General features: G+C 33.0%; 1 protein-coding gene across 3 annotated transcripts in view; it reads right to left on the bottom strand.

The window, feature by feature from the left end:
- Nucleotides 1-17,902, bottom strand: part of LOC122793216 (prostaglandin reductase 1-like) — a 401,739-nt gene that overhangs the window by 183,236 nt on the left and 200,601 nt on the right. For all 3 annotated transcript variants that reach the window (XM_044061055.1, XM_044061054.1, XM_044061053.1), the window contains exon 2: nucleotides 4,748-4,892. In XM_044061055.1, the coding sequence (XP_043916990.1) occupies nucleotides 4,748-4,853 (106 nt within the window). In that variant the 5' untranslated portion in view covers nucleotides 4,854-4,892. The remainder of the gene's footprint in view (nucleotides 1-4,747; nucleotides 4,893-17,902) is intronic.

Genomic DNA, 17,902 nt, shown 5'->3' with positions numbered 1-17,902 from the left:
GACTTCTGCGATCCCTTGCCTAGCATTCTTCCTACATTCTTATATCAGGCTGACGGGTAATGAGATGTAGCTCTCCTTTCTTTTTCATTTATCATCTCCCTATTGTAAAGTAACTAGGTATATCTCACCTTTTTAGTCAGAAGTTCTGGAAAGACTAAATACAGACTTTACAGTGTAGGACATGCTGTTACGTGTTAGCAGTCCAGGGTTTGGGTTTCAGGCATTAACAGCAAGCAAATGGCTTCTGTACATAGTATATGTAACAGAGTTATAGCTGTAGGCAAGCTTGGATCAAGCGGGTAATACATCTACCTTTGATGTCAGGCTTATCAGAATGGTGTTTGCTGTATGTCCACACCAGCTTATTGGATTCATCAAAATGCAACAAACATTAGTGGGGTAGTTGCATTTGTGAGGTGCTGTCCTTCAGAAGAGACAGTAAACCAAAATCCTACCTGCTTAAGTTAGCTGTAACACAACTGGATGCAAAAGTTTCCATGGTGTTTGTTAAAGGATAGGATATCTTTACTAAAATCATACATCTGCAAACAGTAACTTACACCTGTTCACCAAATACAGAATAAAATTATCCCACACCGATGGTACAAATGCTAAAGGGAATAGCTCAAGAGCAGGCTGTGGTCCTGGAAGGACAGTGAACCTTAGCTTCTATCCAGAAGTTCCAAAGTTTTCATACAAAATCTCTCAGATCTTTGAAACGTCATCTTGAGTCAATATTTATTTAAAGGAACTTTATTTGGATTAGTGTTTTCATCTTACAGACTTCATCAGATCAGGAAAAAACTTACTCACTCATTATTTACCATTTATTAATGTAGATATTCATAAAAAATATAATCGCTCTTTTGTTATAAAATGTAAACACTTTTCTGAATTTTCAAATAGCTTTGTTGCTGTTTCATAAGTTATTAATTAGTACATATTTGACTGCATACAACCCATGCACTTTTTACAACTGTATCGACTCTCTTCTTTTTTCTTGTAAACATATGTGCACCTTACCATTAATGGTATTAATATTCAATAATTGCAAGCAATAATTTAGTTTCTGTCAGGTTCCTTGAACATTTTTATCTTTCCAGAAAATAATAAAAAAATTACTTCTTCTTCTTCATATCCTTTCATCATACCCTATTCATCTCTGATTATGATTATTCTTAATTCCTGTTTTCACAAGAAGCTTGCCATGAAAATTTCAAACTCAAATTCCCACATAACAGATTTTTACTTTGATCCTTCTTTTCTCCTGACAATTGTATCCCTTATCTTTTATTATCTTTATGAAACAGGTGTAAAATAATACGTTTTGACTATCACATTATACTGCTCTCCTCTTTCTCAAATTTATAGTATTCATTTATCCATCCCTTATTTATTCTCTTCTTTATCTTCCCCTCTAACTCCTGCAACATATAGTTCTTTAATACCTATAAATAAAAAAAAATCTAATTAACCATCTTTTCACTCATTTTCTTATCAGTGCTGAACAACTGTGAAAATACAAAGAAAAAATGCCGGTCTTCCTCATTTCTGTTTTCTGAATAAAAAACATTCTTCTTATGAGGTGAAACTATGATCCCCACACAACAGAAAAGTATTCCCAATAAATTTAATTTTGAATTCATCCAAGGTTGGATACACTCTAACAAAATAACTCCCTGTCTCCATCCAATCAATTTGGATTCAATAAATGTTTTCCCCTAAAATGGCATTCACTTCCCTTTTGACATATTTGTTATCATCTTTGTCTTGTCAAGCATATTCCTCCATGCTTTGATAACAAACCCTTTGAGACCATACTGAATTCCTAAGATCTCGATGTCACATTCAGGAAGTGTACACTCTCTAGTCATCTCTCATCTCCTACCAGCTTTCTTTTCTCATTATCAATAGCCAGTTATTCTGTTTTCAGCAATTTACTTCCTGTTCCTATAATATGAATAAAAAGCTTTCTTCTTTTACTGATCAAATCACCTGCATAACTTATAACATCAGTGCATTTGATGTATTTCTCTGTCTTTCATGCCTTCCCTTTATCTGTCTATTTCATCTTTACAGCAACTGAATGACTAAACTACATAACACAGGACTAAGGGCATAATCTTGATTTAACACCATTTAACATATGAATCTTTTTCTCCAAACCTCCCATTTACTAAAGGTTTGACCCATGTTTTTGTACATGTTTTTTTAAACCACTCAGAGGTTTTTCATAAATAGTAATTTTTGAAAATACCAAAAATGCCTGAGCTCCACATTATCACTGGCCTTGGCAATGTCAACCATCTATCACCTACCTCCATTACTTATGTAACACTGTTATTACTATTATTAACAGCAAACAAGATCACGCTCAGGTTGGTAACCATAACCATATCTGTTTCTTAACCAGACACCAATAAATTCATCTCAGCAGGGAAGCTAACAGAGGTTTAATTTCTCTGAATCCGTTTTTGAGAACACACGGAAGTTATGATCAGAGTCCTGCTCATAATTCTTTGTAGTATATGGGTAGTTTTATGAGTCCCAATGTATTACCAGTTAAAAATGTGTAACAGTATGAAATGTCTAACAAGTTTAAAAAGTGTAGCACACCTCACATTGCATACAGCACACAACCAGAAATGAAGTGTACCACTCAACATTTTTAAAAGCTGTCAGACACCTCTGTTTGCCAAACTTCTGCTTTTGATATTTTTCAGGCAGCAAGAAGTGTCTGACAGCTTTAAGGTGGTCAAAATGTGTCTAGTGTTGCTCTATGCTGGTTGACATCTTTGTGGCAGTGAAAGATTCACTATTAACAATGTTATGTGCATGAAGTTCGTTATAACAAGCTTGTTATAACTAGGGTCTTAAGGGTGAACATCACTATAACAGTTGTATTTTTTACTGAATTTTGGGGCACATCCAACATGCCCCTTGTATTACAATGTGTATTTATTTATATATTTTTAATTTTGTTTGCCATGTTTGTCTGACTATAGGTTCATACTAGGCTATCTGCCCTAGGGCATTTATAAGCCTAACCAGAGTGTGCTTGGCTTTCGCCACCCATTTTAAATTAATTTTGCTATGCCCTTTTTCGAGGTTAGTATACTGTGCCTCTGTCTAACAGTGACACAGAAGTGATACCCGGGGTAAACCTACGATCTCCCATCCACTCATCAAGATTCCTCTTGAAGAGAGTCAGTGAGGGACGCTGCCTAACCTGGACTGGGATTTTATTCCAGAGTGAAGGGAGCCTCTGGGTTATGAATCTTTCCCTCCAGGATGTCCTATTTATTTCAGTGCTGAGGTTCAAGTCTGTCGAGCGCGTAGCTCTATGGGATTTGGATTTTCTGAGGTGCAGCATGTCCATTAATTCTGGGTTGGACATGGCTTTATACGTCAGGCACAGATCGCCTCTGAGCAGGCAGTATGCCACTGAGTAGAGCTGGAGTTTCTTTAACCGGGCAGCATATGGCATCTGTTTTAGCCCTTTGATCCTCTTGGTGAGGTACTTTTGGGGTCTTTCCAGTTGCTGCAGGTGTCTGGTAAGGTACATCCCAAAAGGGGCATTGTACTCAATTATGGGCTTGATGAGGGATGAGTAAAGAGGGAAGATGACCTCCCCTGATCTAGATGTGAATCCCTTCATGATTAGGTGGGCAATATAAAATGTTTTTCTAACCACTTTGGCCACGTGGTTGTCAAATGAGAGATTGCTATCTGTTTGTCAAAAAAACCTTTCCAGCATTGGTCTGGGGAGAAAAGTTCCAACATATTATGAACATCTTAAACAGACATTCATAATAAACATAAACAGACATTAAGTATATTAACAATTTCACATACATTTGGTAATTAGATTACATTCATAATAAAAAAATGCATCTATTAAAGCAGAAAAGATACATATACATTAATAGATGCAAAATTAAAATTTAAAAAAGTAAGTAAAGTCATTGTTTTTTTACAGGGGGCAAGGCTTCCTGAAGCCCCCCATACACCTGCTAGTTATATATAATAACTCTAAGATCACACAGTGTTGCGTAAAGGATGTATTCTTCAACCCAGATAATTCTGTGCTGTTCCACCCCTATCAACATTTTGCACAGTTGACTAAATTTTGTCAACTAAACAGAGGTCGACTAATGCTAATGTCAACTAATTTCAGCATACACACACAAATATATATATATATATATATATATATATATATATATATATATATATATATATATAAACACACACACACACACACAAATATATATATATATATATATGTATATATACACATATATATATATATATATATATATATATATATATACACACACACACACACACACACATTTTATAGATATATATATATATATATATATATATATATATATGTGTATGTATATATATATATATATATATATATATATACACACACACACACACACACACACACACACACACACACACACACACACACACACACACACACACACAAACACATATATAGACTTGCTTGCTGGTGTTTTAGCCTTCACAATGAATATTTTTCTGTTTGACAGTTGGTGCTGTGCTTCTTTAGTTTATTTATATGTAAGTATAAATAAGTGTATATGAAAATTCACACATAAAGTAGAACAGTGCTAGAAACTATACATCAAAGCTGTAAGAGATGTGATAAAAAACATCTGGATGGCATAACCAACTGAAAAGAAATAACAACTTAGAGAAATACATTTCTTACCTCCATCCTTAGGATCTGGTACCTCTTCCTCCTTCAGCTCAAAATCACTGTGCTTTGGGAAGCCCTCAAAGTGCTTTTTGAGGACCCAGGTTTTTGCAATCACCATTCTGATATACAGCTGCTGCCAACGAAAAAGTTACAGAACCTAAAAAATCAGAAAGAGTAACAGAATGAAAACGAACAAACTTGCAAACCTCGCTTCTTCTTCTCGTCCTCTTTTTTCCTCCATGGCTGCTATTGAGCTGGCTATTTTCCCTGAAATATCTTATTTGCAAGCCCGGGACTAAGTGGACCCCGCTTGCTTCTTTATCTGCAAGTCTTCCAACTAACAACCAAACTGCAATAATTGGCCATATTTTGAGACAGTGACTTCTCATTGTAACAAAATGAAAATATACAGTTAGTGGGAGACTGAGCAAAGTGATGTAGAGTATGGCAGCATGCTGCCATTTTTTGTTTGTTTTGTTTCCATGCCTACCCTGTGTGTTTGTGTGTGTGTGTGTGTGTGTGTGTGTGTGTGTGTGTGTGTGTGTGTGTGTGTGTGTGTGTGCCACTTATTATGGCACTGCTGACTGCCATTAGGAGAATAATCCACAGGCCATGGAGCATTTCCACACAATGTTAAGCCTGCACAAGCTCTGCACTAAGTGTTTGTCACTATACAGCAAGTTGTTTGCACAGGCCCTGACTACCACAAGCTCAGTGACTCCTCAAAAGGTTGTCAAACTCTTTTATTTGCCTGGGGGAAAGACATTTTGTACTTCTGTTTCATTCACTCATTCTTGGCTCCAATTTACATTATGAAAGATCATTTTAGACTAACAGATGCACCACACTGTAGTCCTTATGCTGGCCCTTAAAAGGTGAGATGCCCATGTATAACCTCTCTCCAGAACCACAGACGTGATCTCAGCAGAGCGATATGTTAATCACCAGAAATATTACCAAGCAACAACCAAGTTTATTGCAGGATCACATGTGTATGAGCAGTACAATTAGTATTTTGTGCATTGAGCACAGTGATTACCCTCCAATATCTTGAAAAAGACAACTCAGTTAAGCTGTACTGCAGAGTGAGGCCTGATCTTAACAAATGTTAAGAAACCCCTTTTTAGCTTTTTTAGGTTGGGTCTTGCTCTAGGCAGTCAAATCTGCCAGCACTGACCAGCAAATGACAGTGACAATTTGTTTCTCCCTGCTGTCTCTGCCAGTAACAGGTCCCTGACTTCCTCTTATAAACTAGAATAACAAGATCTGAGTTCACCTACATTGTCTGAAGCATAGGAAGTTTAAAACTGAAATGTATATCAAGCGATTTGCCAAACAAACACAGATTTTATGAAGAAAAGACCAAAAATATAAGGCAAAATCTGGACATTCTGGGAAATTTGGACAACTGAGAGGCATGGAAAGTGAGTGCAAACATGAGACACTGAGTTACACTGTCTTTCTGACAGCACTCACTAAGTACTCTACAGCTTTGAAAGCTGACAAAACACTTAGCACTTTCTTTTCTGTAACTAGAAGTACATGGAGCAGATAAAGCTCCATGCGCTACAAAGAAATATATCAGGTATGTGATCATAATCCTTAATTATGTGTTCTCAACATGGATGCCAAGATAATACTTTTCAGCTTTGTTCTCAAGGTGAATTTCTTGGTAACCATGTCTCAAACACATAATAAGCAAGTTAAGATCAGTGACCTGCTCATATTCTTCTATATTGTAGATAAGGCTACTGTTTGTTTATATATATATATATATATATATATATATATATATATATATATATATATATATATATATATATATATATATATATATATATAAGTAAACTGATCAGGTCATATTCCCACAGCTCTCCTTTCAGTATCTATCATATGCAATATGAATGTGCATATGAATTCCTGAATTAAAAAAACAAAACAAAACAGGGAGTGTTCTTTTTATTGAAAAATCTTGTTTAGAATTTTTTTCCTGAAATTTATTTTGCAGTTTTTCCGGGGGGGGGGGGGTAATCCAATCATTACTGTCAGTCACAGCTCAGGCCATTAGGCAAACACATTAAATGTAAAATTTTACAGACACATTAGATGCACAGATAGCCATACATTAGACACAGATGCATGCATAAGAAATAATCTGAACAGAAATGCAATTACACTACTTTTTAAAAATAGTACAATAGGTGAAAAAAGGGTAGAGGCTGCATTTACAAATCAGCCAGTAGGAAACAAAAGAAATGAAGAAGTAATGAAAATATGCTAAACATATGTTTACAAATAAGTGTTTTCAGGCAATAAAAATATGATTTTTATTAATTTTTATGAAGCATGCTAACTAGAGGAGAACAGTACTTGTATGTAAGCTAGACCGTTAATCACTGTACAGGAAGTGTGAGCATTTATAAGCTGTTCCTACATTCCTAGACTTACGTTGTTATCCAAATGTTTTGTAAGATAGTATTCTAGCTAGAAGTAGCAATTGTGAAAAAAAAATGTCCTTTCTATTGTAACTAGGTTAAGGGCTGGTCTGCTTAATTCTATGTCCTCTTGATTACGCAGAGAATAAGAAATGTGTCTGATCATTAATGTTTTATTTTAAAGGAGGTCAATAATGGAAACATAAGTTTAAAAAGTAAAGAATTGGGTAGAGTAACATCTCTGGCAGTTACATGTAGGTATCTGTTTTGCTTCTGATGATGTTAAACGGTGGTGCTAACAGTTATCTGACAAGTAAATGAATCTTTGTATTTTATTTTTTTTACCAGTTTTAGTAGTGCAGTGTTTTGGCCAAAGTTTAAGGTAATTACTGGTAGAGAGCACACAGTTTTGCGGATAGGAACACTGAATATTATTGCTTTTTTAGACTCCCTGTTAGAAGGTGCACACTTTCAGATGCAGCTTTCAGTTCATGAGGTACATTGCTTACAAGTATTTCAGAATAATACTTGAATGTAAATTGATGTCCATCTGTATGAATGTTTATACCACTAGGTCCTTGGGTATGTTCACTAAAGTACTATATCCTCATGGGGTGCCTTGAATCACTGCTGAAATCTTAATTTGTATTTATAGTTAGACAGTTGCAGCTCAACTAGTTCCAAATAAGGGTAAAGAATTTTTGTCAAGGATTTTAAAAGACTAATGAACCTTAGTGATCACAATATCAACTGCATAAAACATGCAGCTGACATTTGGAAGATCCCAAGGATGATCATTAATAAATAATGGAAACAGTAATGGTCACGTTACTAAACCCTGGGAGCACTATGAAAGCAGACTTCAAAATCTGAATTTATATCATCATCATAATCCATCCCCCTTTTTCCATTTTCTACACGGGGTAAGGGTGGCTCGTTAAATATCGACATCTATCTTGGTTAAATTCCACTCTCTTACCTTCTTCAACATGCTTCTCTCACACAGTCCATCATCTGTTTGCCTGATACCCTCATTTCCTCTTACCTTCTTCCTGTTTGTCCTAAATCTTCTTCACCAGATTGTTTTCAGCTTTCCTACATATGTACCTGAAACACCATAACCTGTTCATGTTGATCTTTCTGCAACTGCAGCTACTTGGGCTTCTGCTCTGGTGTCCTTATTTCTTCATCTGCCCCGCAGTGTGTGTCCTACCACCCATCTCAGGCACTTCATCTCCATCACCTGTAACTTTCTCAACTTCTCAGTCTTCACTGCCCAGTCTTATGTACCATACAGTAGTACTGGTTGCACCACAGTTTTGTACACCTTACTTTTCAGCTTCTTTGACATTCTTCTGTGATACACGATCCCTGACACGCTGTGCCATTTGGCTGAAACTCCAGTTAGTCTAGCTTTGATCTCCTCATCCAGACTTCCCTTCACGTCATCTACCCCTCCAAACTGTTTCACTATTTTCCGCTTCTATCTCAATTTTCAGCTTCTTTTGTTTTCTCCTGCTTGCTACCAGGACATCTGTACTCAGTTTCATTCCATATGCCTTCAGTATAGCATTGCATCCCTCTACCCTTTGCTGAAGTTCTTGTTCAGAGTCTGCCCGTAATGCCTCATCATCTGCATACAGCAGCTTTAGTGATCTGTCACCTTTAGTCTTTTTGTTAGTGTAATCCATCACCAGTATGAATAGCAGAGGGCTCAGAGATGAACCCTGATGCATACCCACTCCCACTGGCAATTCCTCTTTGAGTTCGAACACTGTTCGTACTTGTGCCATTGCACCCTTGTACATAGCCTGCAATAATTCTACTAATGTTTCTGTGTCTTTGAAGTATCACCAAACTGCCCAAATCAGCTTTCTTGGGACCTTGTCATATGCTTTCTCCAAGTCTAAGAATTCCCAGTTGGACTGTTTCCTCATCTCTAACTTCTTCTCAACTATCTGTCTCATTGCAAACATTAGGTCAGTTGTGATGGATACTAATCTGAATCTGAGCTGCTCATCACCCATCTTACATTCTACAACTCTGCATCTTCATTTATGAGTTACCCTTTTATGCAGTATGACAGCAGTCTGACACCTCTATAATTCCCACAGTTGTAAATACCTCATTTGTTCAACACTGGCACTAGAGTCTAGAAAGTGTATTTGTCAGTCATCTGGGATATGGTTTTCTGTCCATACTGCTATGACTATGCTATGGAACCAGTTCTTCCCTAAGTCACCCAATATCTTGATCATATCTGCTGTGACCTCAACTGAGCCTGCTGCTTTCCCTGACATCATTTTCCTTAGCGCTGTTCTTATTCGTCTAGGGTGGGCTCTTTTTCCTCTTTCATCATAAGCTGCATCTGAGGCACTACAGTTTTTGTGGGAGTTTTCTTCATTAAAGAAGTTACAGGAAGTGGTCCTTTCATCTGTTGTTGATATCCTGGGAGGTGTTAGATAGGTTGCTGCTGGAATCCTTTATGAAGGGAGTCTGGCCACTATCTTCTTTATCTTTTTGTCTTTGCCTTGGAACCTGACAGTGTTTCTTTGTGCCATCTAATGGGTCACTTTCCATATGCAGGTAGAGTGCCTCTGATGCCTTATTCTTTGCTATTGCAACTACTCTCTTAGCCTTTTTGTTATGCAACCAATATTCCTTTTTAGCCTGGTCTGTGTTTTCTATCTCTTACATTTTCCTGCACTCCTTTTTTGATGATTTCCTGAACTTCACATTTCACTACCAGCTTTCTTTATATAACTTACTTCCATCCCTGGCTCAGCCACATATCTCTTCTTTTTTTTCTAAATAATTTTTATTTTTTTTGTTTGTAAACAAATTATGATACAGTAAATTTAAATTACAATTCAAAATAAAAGAAAATAGTTAATAACTATAACAATATGTACAATATTTACAAGTGGTCCAATGAAAAGAATTAACCAACAAAGTTATAAAAAGGAATAATCCCATAGAACGAATATAGCCTTTACTAGCATATATTCACATAAGTCCATCTTAGTTTATGACATTTCAATTTCATGTAGAAGAAATTCTATCCTTTTGTAATGTGTCTATAAGTATTAAGATTTTATTCCAAGGATTGTCTGTCCAACGTCTGGGAAAAATTCTTTCTTCTTTGACTTTTATTTCTTTTTGTGCAGATTCCTTTAATAGAGATATGAAGTCTTCATAACTTGGAGGGACTGTGGATTTCCATTTTCTTGTTATACATTTTCTGGCTACAGCCAGAATAGACCATAGAAGATATTGATCACTTTTACTCATAGTTACTGAGTCATCTACATTCAGAAAAATTAAAGATTTAGTTAGAACAAATTTATCATTATAAATGGCTTTGAAGAAATCTATTAATATCTTTCCAGAATTTTTTAATGCAATCATAAAATATATGTATCCAATCTGCCTCGCAGTTTAAAGTACATCTCCAGCATATGGGCTTTTGGATAGGGTCAAATTTGACTATTTTATATGGTGTATAAAAGGCTCTATGTAAAAATTTCCATGTGAAGATTCTCCATATCTGAAAGTTTGAGGTTAGCTTAACTGACAACAAAAGGTCATTCATACCCTCAAGTGATAGATTTATTGTCAAGCCTTTTGTTAAAGTGTTCACAACATTTTGACCTATTTTGGTTTTATACACTATTAAAATTTTGTATAATTTAGATATAGAAATTAGCTTATTATGATTTCCATAAATCAATTCTTGCATATATATTATGAACTTAGGTATAGTATTAAAGTTTGAATCATTAATAATTCTACATAAATCACTTGCATATTGTAATATTTTATGGAGTTCTGTTCTGTCTATTTCAAATATACTAAACTCATTTATTACTTGCTGGGTGGTTAAAGTACTGAGCTTATTTAAACATTGAAACCAGTAAATAAAGTTATTGGATTCCCAATTAATGAATATTTTTTCTTGAATTTTTTCTTTAAAATTCTTTGTTGTTTTAAATGGTATTAAGAGTTCGAACCATAATTTTATGTCTGGATTTGTAATTATAAATTTTCTAAATAGATTATAAATATTATTCAAATATGGTAAATTAGTGGGCTTTGTTGTTTTATTTTGTAAGCTATTACATAGTACATGCCAAAATATGTTATTATAATTCTCCAAATCCATATTTTTTAATATTTTGTTTTCATTTAAGAAAAAAGTTATATGTAAAATTTTCCATGCAGATGAATAATTTGGATTTACCCAATTTAGTATAATTTTAATGATGTAAGCTTTAATATACGTTTCTATGTCTGGAAATTTAATTCCTCCCAAGTCCGAGGGTCTAATATGATGTGAGAAAGCAATTCTATTCTTTTTTGGATACCAAAGAAAATCCATTAAAAGTTTCTGTATTGTTTTTTAACTTTTTTATCTGGTAAAATAGGGATTGCTAATGCTATATAGTTTATTTGTGGTAGTAATATCATTTTTATTAACTGTAACCTATCTTCCAAATTTAACATTAATTTATTCCAGCTATTAACTTGTTTTTGAATTAAATTTTGGATTTTATTATAATTTAAAGTCATGGTAGTATCTATGTTCTCAGATATAAGAATTCCTAGATATTCTAGTGAAGAAACCTTTTCTCCAATTATTTGATATTTATTCAGATGTAAGTCATCTATTTTATTTAGAAGTATATGTTTTGATTTGGATTTATTGAAACAAAGACCCGAAATGGAAAAAAAATCTTCTACTTGTTTCTCTAATTCTTGTATGGACTCTTCGTTTGGTTTTAAAGTCAGCAATATATCGTCAGCAAATAACATGATTTTAGAATTAAATTTATTGTAAAAATTAATTCCTTCTATTTTTAGATCACTTCGTATTGCAGACACAAATAATTCTATCGCCAGGGCAAACAGTATGGGAGACATAGGGCAACCTTGCTTAGAGCCTTTAGTTATTTTAAAAGCTTCCAAGGTAAATGGGCCTAACTTTACATAAGCCAGGTTATCTTTATATATATTCTTTATTAAATTTATAAAGTTTGATGGGAATTCAAAACGTTCCAAGATTTTAAATAGATATTTCCAGTTTACCGAATCAAATGCTTTCTCTATATCTAATGTGATTATAAGAGCTTCTGAATTGTCTCTGTTCAAAGCTTCTATAATGGTTAAAATTCTCTGAATATTGTCATATGTGTGTCTTCCAAATATAAAGCCTGTTTGGTCTTCATTTATGACTTGAGTCAGGGATTTCTTAATTCTATTTACTAAGATAGACATGAAGATTTTATAATCGTTATTAAGCAGAAAGATAGGTCTATATGAGCTACATTGGGATGGATCTTTTTTATCTTTTTTTATAGGGGTAACTAGTGAATATTTCCAAGATGGTGGAGTAATAATTTGAGTCTGAATATCATTTAGCATGTTATGAAGTAGAGAAATTGCTGAATTTGGAAGAATTTTATATAATTCCATTATTATTCCATCCATTCCTGGTGATTTGTTGTTTTTACTTACTTTAATTATATCTTTTATTTCTTTTATGGAGATATGCTTGTCCATTTCTACTTTTAATTGGTCAGGTAGTTTTTTTATTAAGGAACTATTAAATTTCAGATCTGAAAATTAAATATTATTATCTTTATTTCCATAATGCTTAGCATAATAGAACTTAAAAGCTTCAAGAATATCATTCACATCAGAGACCTTTTTTTCCCTTTTCCTTCATGTATTATATTTATGATGTTATTTTCTAAGTTCTGCTTTTTAATTCTCATTGCTAGATTATGTAAGTGTTTTGGAGAAGTTGAAATTGAGGCAAATTTTAGTTTTTCCAAAGCTAGATTTGTTTTATGAGTGAGGAATTCATTGTATTTTTTATTTAAATCTATAATTTCTTTTTTTTTTCCTGAGAATCTACTACATCATAAGAACTTGTATTTATTTTATTCGTTTTTGTATGTTGTGTAATTCAGATTCCCATTCCTTTGTTTTATTTTTAAACCATCGTATAATCTTGCCATACAAAAAAGCTTTAAGTGTATCCCAAGTTATTATATTATTTGTATCTTTAATAGGATTTGTTTCCAAAAAATATTTGATTTCTGAATCTAGCCAAGGTTTAAACTCTTTTAATTTAAGGATGTAAGCTGGTATTCTAGTTACAATGTTTGGTCTTTTGAAATCAATTTGTACTTTAAGAATTAAGGCATTATGGTCTGAGAGGGGACATGGAATAATAGAAAATTTTGTTATCCTACTGTTTAGATCAGAGGAGACAAATTTTTTATCTATTCTTGTTTTAGTATTAAAGCGATAATCGCTATGTGTATAACTTAATGAGTTAGAATCTTTAAAATTAAATGTATCTATCAGATTTAAGCTTTCTAACCATCTCTTGAAGCATTTACTTACGGGTGTGAGACGTAACTTTCTTTTATTAGTTGTTTCAAAGTTATCTAGAATACAATTGAAATCTCCCCCCATTATTATCATACCTTTATTTTGTTAATTAATTCTATGTGTTGTTTAACTGTAGACAATCCTATCCCAGGAATCCAGTAAATATTTATTAAAGTCCAAATTCTATTTTGATATTTTATTATTACAATTGATATTAACCCTTCTTTATCTTCGTGTTTGTAAATGATCTGAGGAATAACTACACTTCTTTTCCATAAAATTATAACCCCTCTTGTTTTTTTTTTGTATAGGGAGTGAGAAAGAATTAAATAGTCACTAGATTTCCATGTGAAATTATCATCTATTTTAAAGTGAGATTCTTGTATAAATATGATTTGTGCTTTTTGTAATTTCAAATATCTTAGAAAATTCGACCTTTTTATAGGATTATTTAAACCATTAATATTTATAGATAATAAAGTTGTGTCAGTCATTTTTATAAGTATTTATTTGTACTTTTGGATTGTTTGTTCTTGACATTTTGTTTTACCTTGGAAATTAATGTTTTGAGTGTTAGATTTATCCTTTCTTTTAGAAGTTATTTTGAAATGAATATATTTATTTCTATTTATGCTTAAAAAAAATTTCAAGTTGGACCACTGGAAAATGAAAAAGTTGAAAAACATTGCGTTAACATATTTTGAATAAACAATTAATGATTTTGCCTTTCTAAATCCCAAACATGAAGTGTCTAGCACCTCAAATCTGTTTGGACTTAAAAGTTCAAACAGATTTACCCTCAATAATAATAGTTGCATTAATGAGGAAATGTTGCTTTAAACTGAGCTCCTCATTAAGAAAAAAAAAAAAAGAAAACTTAAACCAGAGGACATGATGCACTTATTATGTAAATAACATATATGTCTAGTCTGTAAAGTTTTGTTCATTACAAATTAGATTCTAAAATGAGATATTATTTCCAATTGCAAACAATTTCAAATAAGACATTTATTAATTACTTTAACAATATATTAGATGTTCATTTTTCATTAATATTATGTTTTTTTTTGCAAATTACCAATTGTAGATAATATATTTAGCAAATGTCAGGTCATTAATGTCCATTAGTGACATTTAACATTGTTATTAATAATAAAAAGAAGTGGAGTGAGTATGATAGATAGATACTGTTTAAAATAAAAAGGATTTTTTTACATATTTTTAGATCTATATAAGGTATTACATCAATATAGTAAAGTTAATTGATATATAGCTAACCACTTATCAAAACCAATTAAAATACTTGCAGATAATAATATTCATTTATAAGATTTAATATAATAACAGTTAGAATTAAAACAACATTTATAATGCTTTACATAAAAGCATTTTCTCATTCTTCAGTTAATGTCAGTTTTATAACTTTGATAATTCCACAATCTAGAATTAATAAAATGTGTAAGAGGTTTCACTCTTAAATTACTTATATGTGACCCTTTTGTAGTTCTGTTATTAGTAAGTTATTATTCATAAGATTTTCTCTATTAAGTTCAAGTTAAAGATCACACATATCAGAAATTTTCTTCTGCTTATCACAAATGTAGTGAGCGTCTGGTAACTAGTAAAAGGTCTCAACTTATATGTTAAACTATAAGACAAAAAAGAAAGTGATCAAAATTAGAATTATACTTACAAGAGGAATCTACCTTAATAATGGTGCAATAGCACTTTTGCCTCATAACTAATCATTTATCTAACACAGTGTCAGTTAGAATGTTCACAGAGCGCATGTATTATACTTTTACCAGACACTCACCACTAAGACACAACAGTATTCAAATGATTCACTATCTTTCTTGTTATAATAGCGCTTTCTTCAAAGCAGATCTAGCGCTATACTTGCATGAGATATTAGCTGAGTTTGATAGTAAAACATAAAATTTTTAATAAAATATGAAAGAATATTTATGAAACGTGAAAATAATTGAAGCAAACGCTTCCTTTACTGTAATCAAAACAGCAGTGTTAAGGAAAAGGACTCTGCGATAGTGCGTGTTTATGCGCCATCTTGTGGTCAGTAACTTAAATTACATCTAAACATGCTAGGAGGTATCGCGTGCTTATGAATGTGAACGGTGAACAACTTTTCAGACAAAAAAAACTGAAAAAGCCGAGCAGAAGGCTCATGGATACTGTTCACCCTCAGATAATACAATAATGTTCTGGATACATCTCAAAATGTTCACGAGTGGTTCCATTTTATAATATTTTCATTAATATACTTTACATTAATTCAAATTAACAAATTCTAAATGTGTACCTCTAAGCTACATAAATGCATTCACCAAGAACAACAATATTTATTCAGGCAATGATAGCGCACTATTCTAGTAACCAATTACTTGTATAGAGAAGAAACAGCAGTGTTAAAGAGGAAAACTCTGCAATAGTGTGTATTTACACGCCATCTTCTGGCCAGTAACTTAAATTACATCTATGTACGGTTAAATATATCGCGTGCTATGTATGAAGCGGTGAACAACTTTTCAGATGAGAAAACTAAAAATAACTGAGCAGAAGGCTCGTGGATGTTTTTTTTACTTTCAAATAATACAGTAATATACTGAATACATCTAAAATGTTCATGAGTGATTCTATTGTATAACATTTTTATCACAATACTCTACATCAAATTAAATCAATGAATTTTAAATGTGCACTTTTAAATAACATAAATGTAATTACTAAAAATGATAATATTTATTCAGGCATTGAGAGCGCCTTAATTTATCAACTAAGTAGTCAAAAATAAATATATACTTCAGGGCTTTAGTAAGTTATTAATTAGTACTAAAATTTAAGTATTATATTAAACTAAACAACTAAGAAAGAAAAGAAAAAACTGCTTTATACTTATGTAATAAAGAGTTTAGTTTTGATATATTATAATCATACCTTAGTTGACACTTTGAGAGAAATAGTATCATCAGTGTTCTTTTTGTCAGTCTTTTGTTTCTTTTTTTCCCTTGCCTCCGACCAGATATTTTTTCCTGGAGCCCTTTTTAAAGAAGATGAATTTAACCAGTCCATTTCTTCAGGTAGTGGAATTATGTTATTATTCTTTATGAAAGATGTGGCTTCCTCTATGCTGCTGAATGTTCTCATGTCATTGTTATATTGGATTCTTATTTTGGCTGGATAAGAGAGCTGCACTTTGATTTTATGTTGTTTTAAAAGTTTTACTAATGGCCATGTTTTCTTCCTTATATCCAGAACTCTTGTTGAATAATCATTATCAAATCTTAATAATGACTGTTTATACATAACAGGACTTTTCCTCCATGCAGATCTCAGTATAAGCTCTTTGTCCATGAAAGAAATAAATTTAACTACTATGGATCTTGGAGCTGATTTAGAAAAATTGAAAGTGTCTTACCGATAGCTCTGTGTGCCCTTTCTATCCAATAAGATAAGCCTTCTTTTAGACCAAGAACTTCAGGAAACCAAGAGTTCAAGAATGAGATAATGTCGTCACCTTCGGATTTCTCTGGAAGACCAAAAATCCTTATGTTTGTTCTTCTTTCTCTATTCTCAATATCATCTACTTTGTTTATTAACCGAGTGTTCTGTTGTAGCAGAAATTGAGTATGTAGTTCACTTTCTTTTAACCTCCCATCAACATCACTTAAGGAAGTCTCAATGTCCGATATTTTTATTTGTTGCTGCTGTAAGATTTCTTTAAAAACTTCTGTTTGTTTTTGGCAGTTATCCTTAAGACTTTCTAGATTTTCAGTAAATCTGTCCATTTTTAGCGATAAGTCCAGCAAAGTAGCAGATATCTGTTGCATCTCTTTTTTTATAATAGAGTCTGAGTGTGAATTCTTGGAGTTACTCATCTTCAAACAGTTTGGAATGTCCTCTGTAGTATTTGGCAGGAAAATTTCAGAATTTTTTCTTCAAAATTGGTAGCTTTGTTATAAAATACTTCATCTTCAATATTTACCAACATTTTTTTAAATATATTTAGTTTTTCCTGTATTTTCTAGTATGAGTATGAAGAGCTCAAAATCAAGCTGCTTTCAGTTAGCCATTAGGCTCTGCCCCCCACATATCTCTTTTATAGTCCTCATGAATGCTGTTTTGGGACACTGCCATTCTTCTTCAGCTCCACCTATTTCCTCTTCTTCCTGAGGTATTACAGCCCTGGGTATTTCATTAAACTCTTGTGGTTACTCTCCAGACAACTTCCAGGTCTTCAGCCTGGTCATTGTTGAGCTTAGAGTCTTCTCTGATCACTGCTTGCAGCTGATTGTGGCAACCAGTTGTTTATGCT

This window comes from Protopterus annectens, chromosome 2.part0 (genome assembly GCF_019279795.1).
Source record: "Protopterus annectens isolate FY-2018-M chromosome 2.part0, PAN1.0, whole genome shotgun sequence".
Classification (NCBI taxonomy): Eukaryota; Metazoa; Chordata; order Ceratodontiformes; family Protopteridae; genus Protopterus; species Protopterus annectens.
This window is presented reverse-complemented; position numbering and strand designations above follow the sequence as displayed.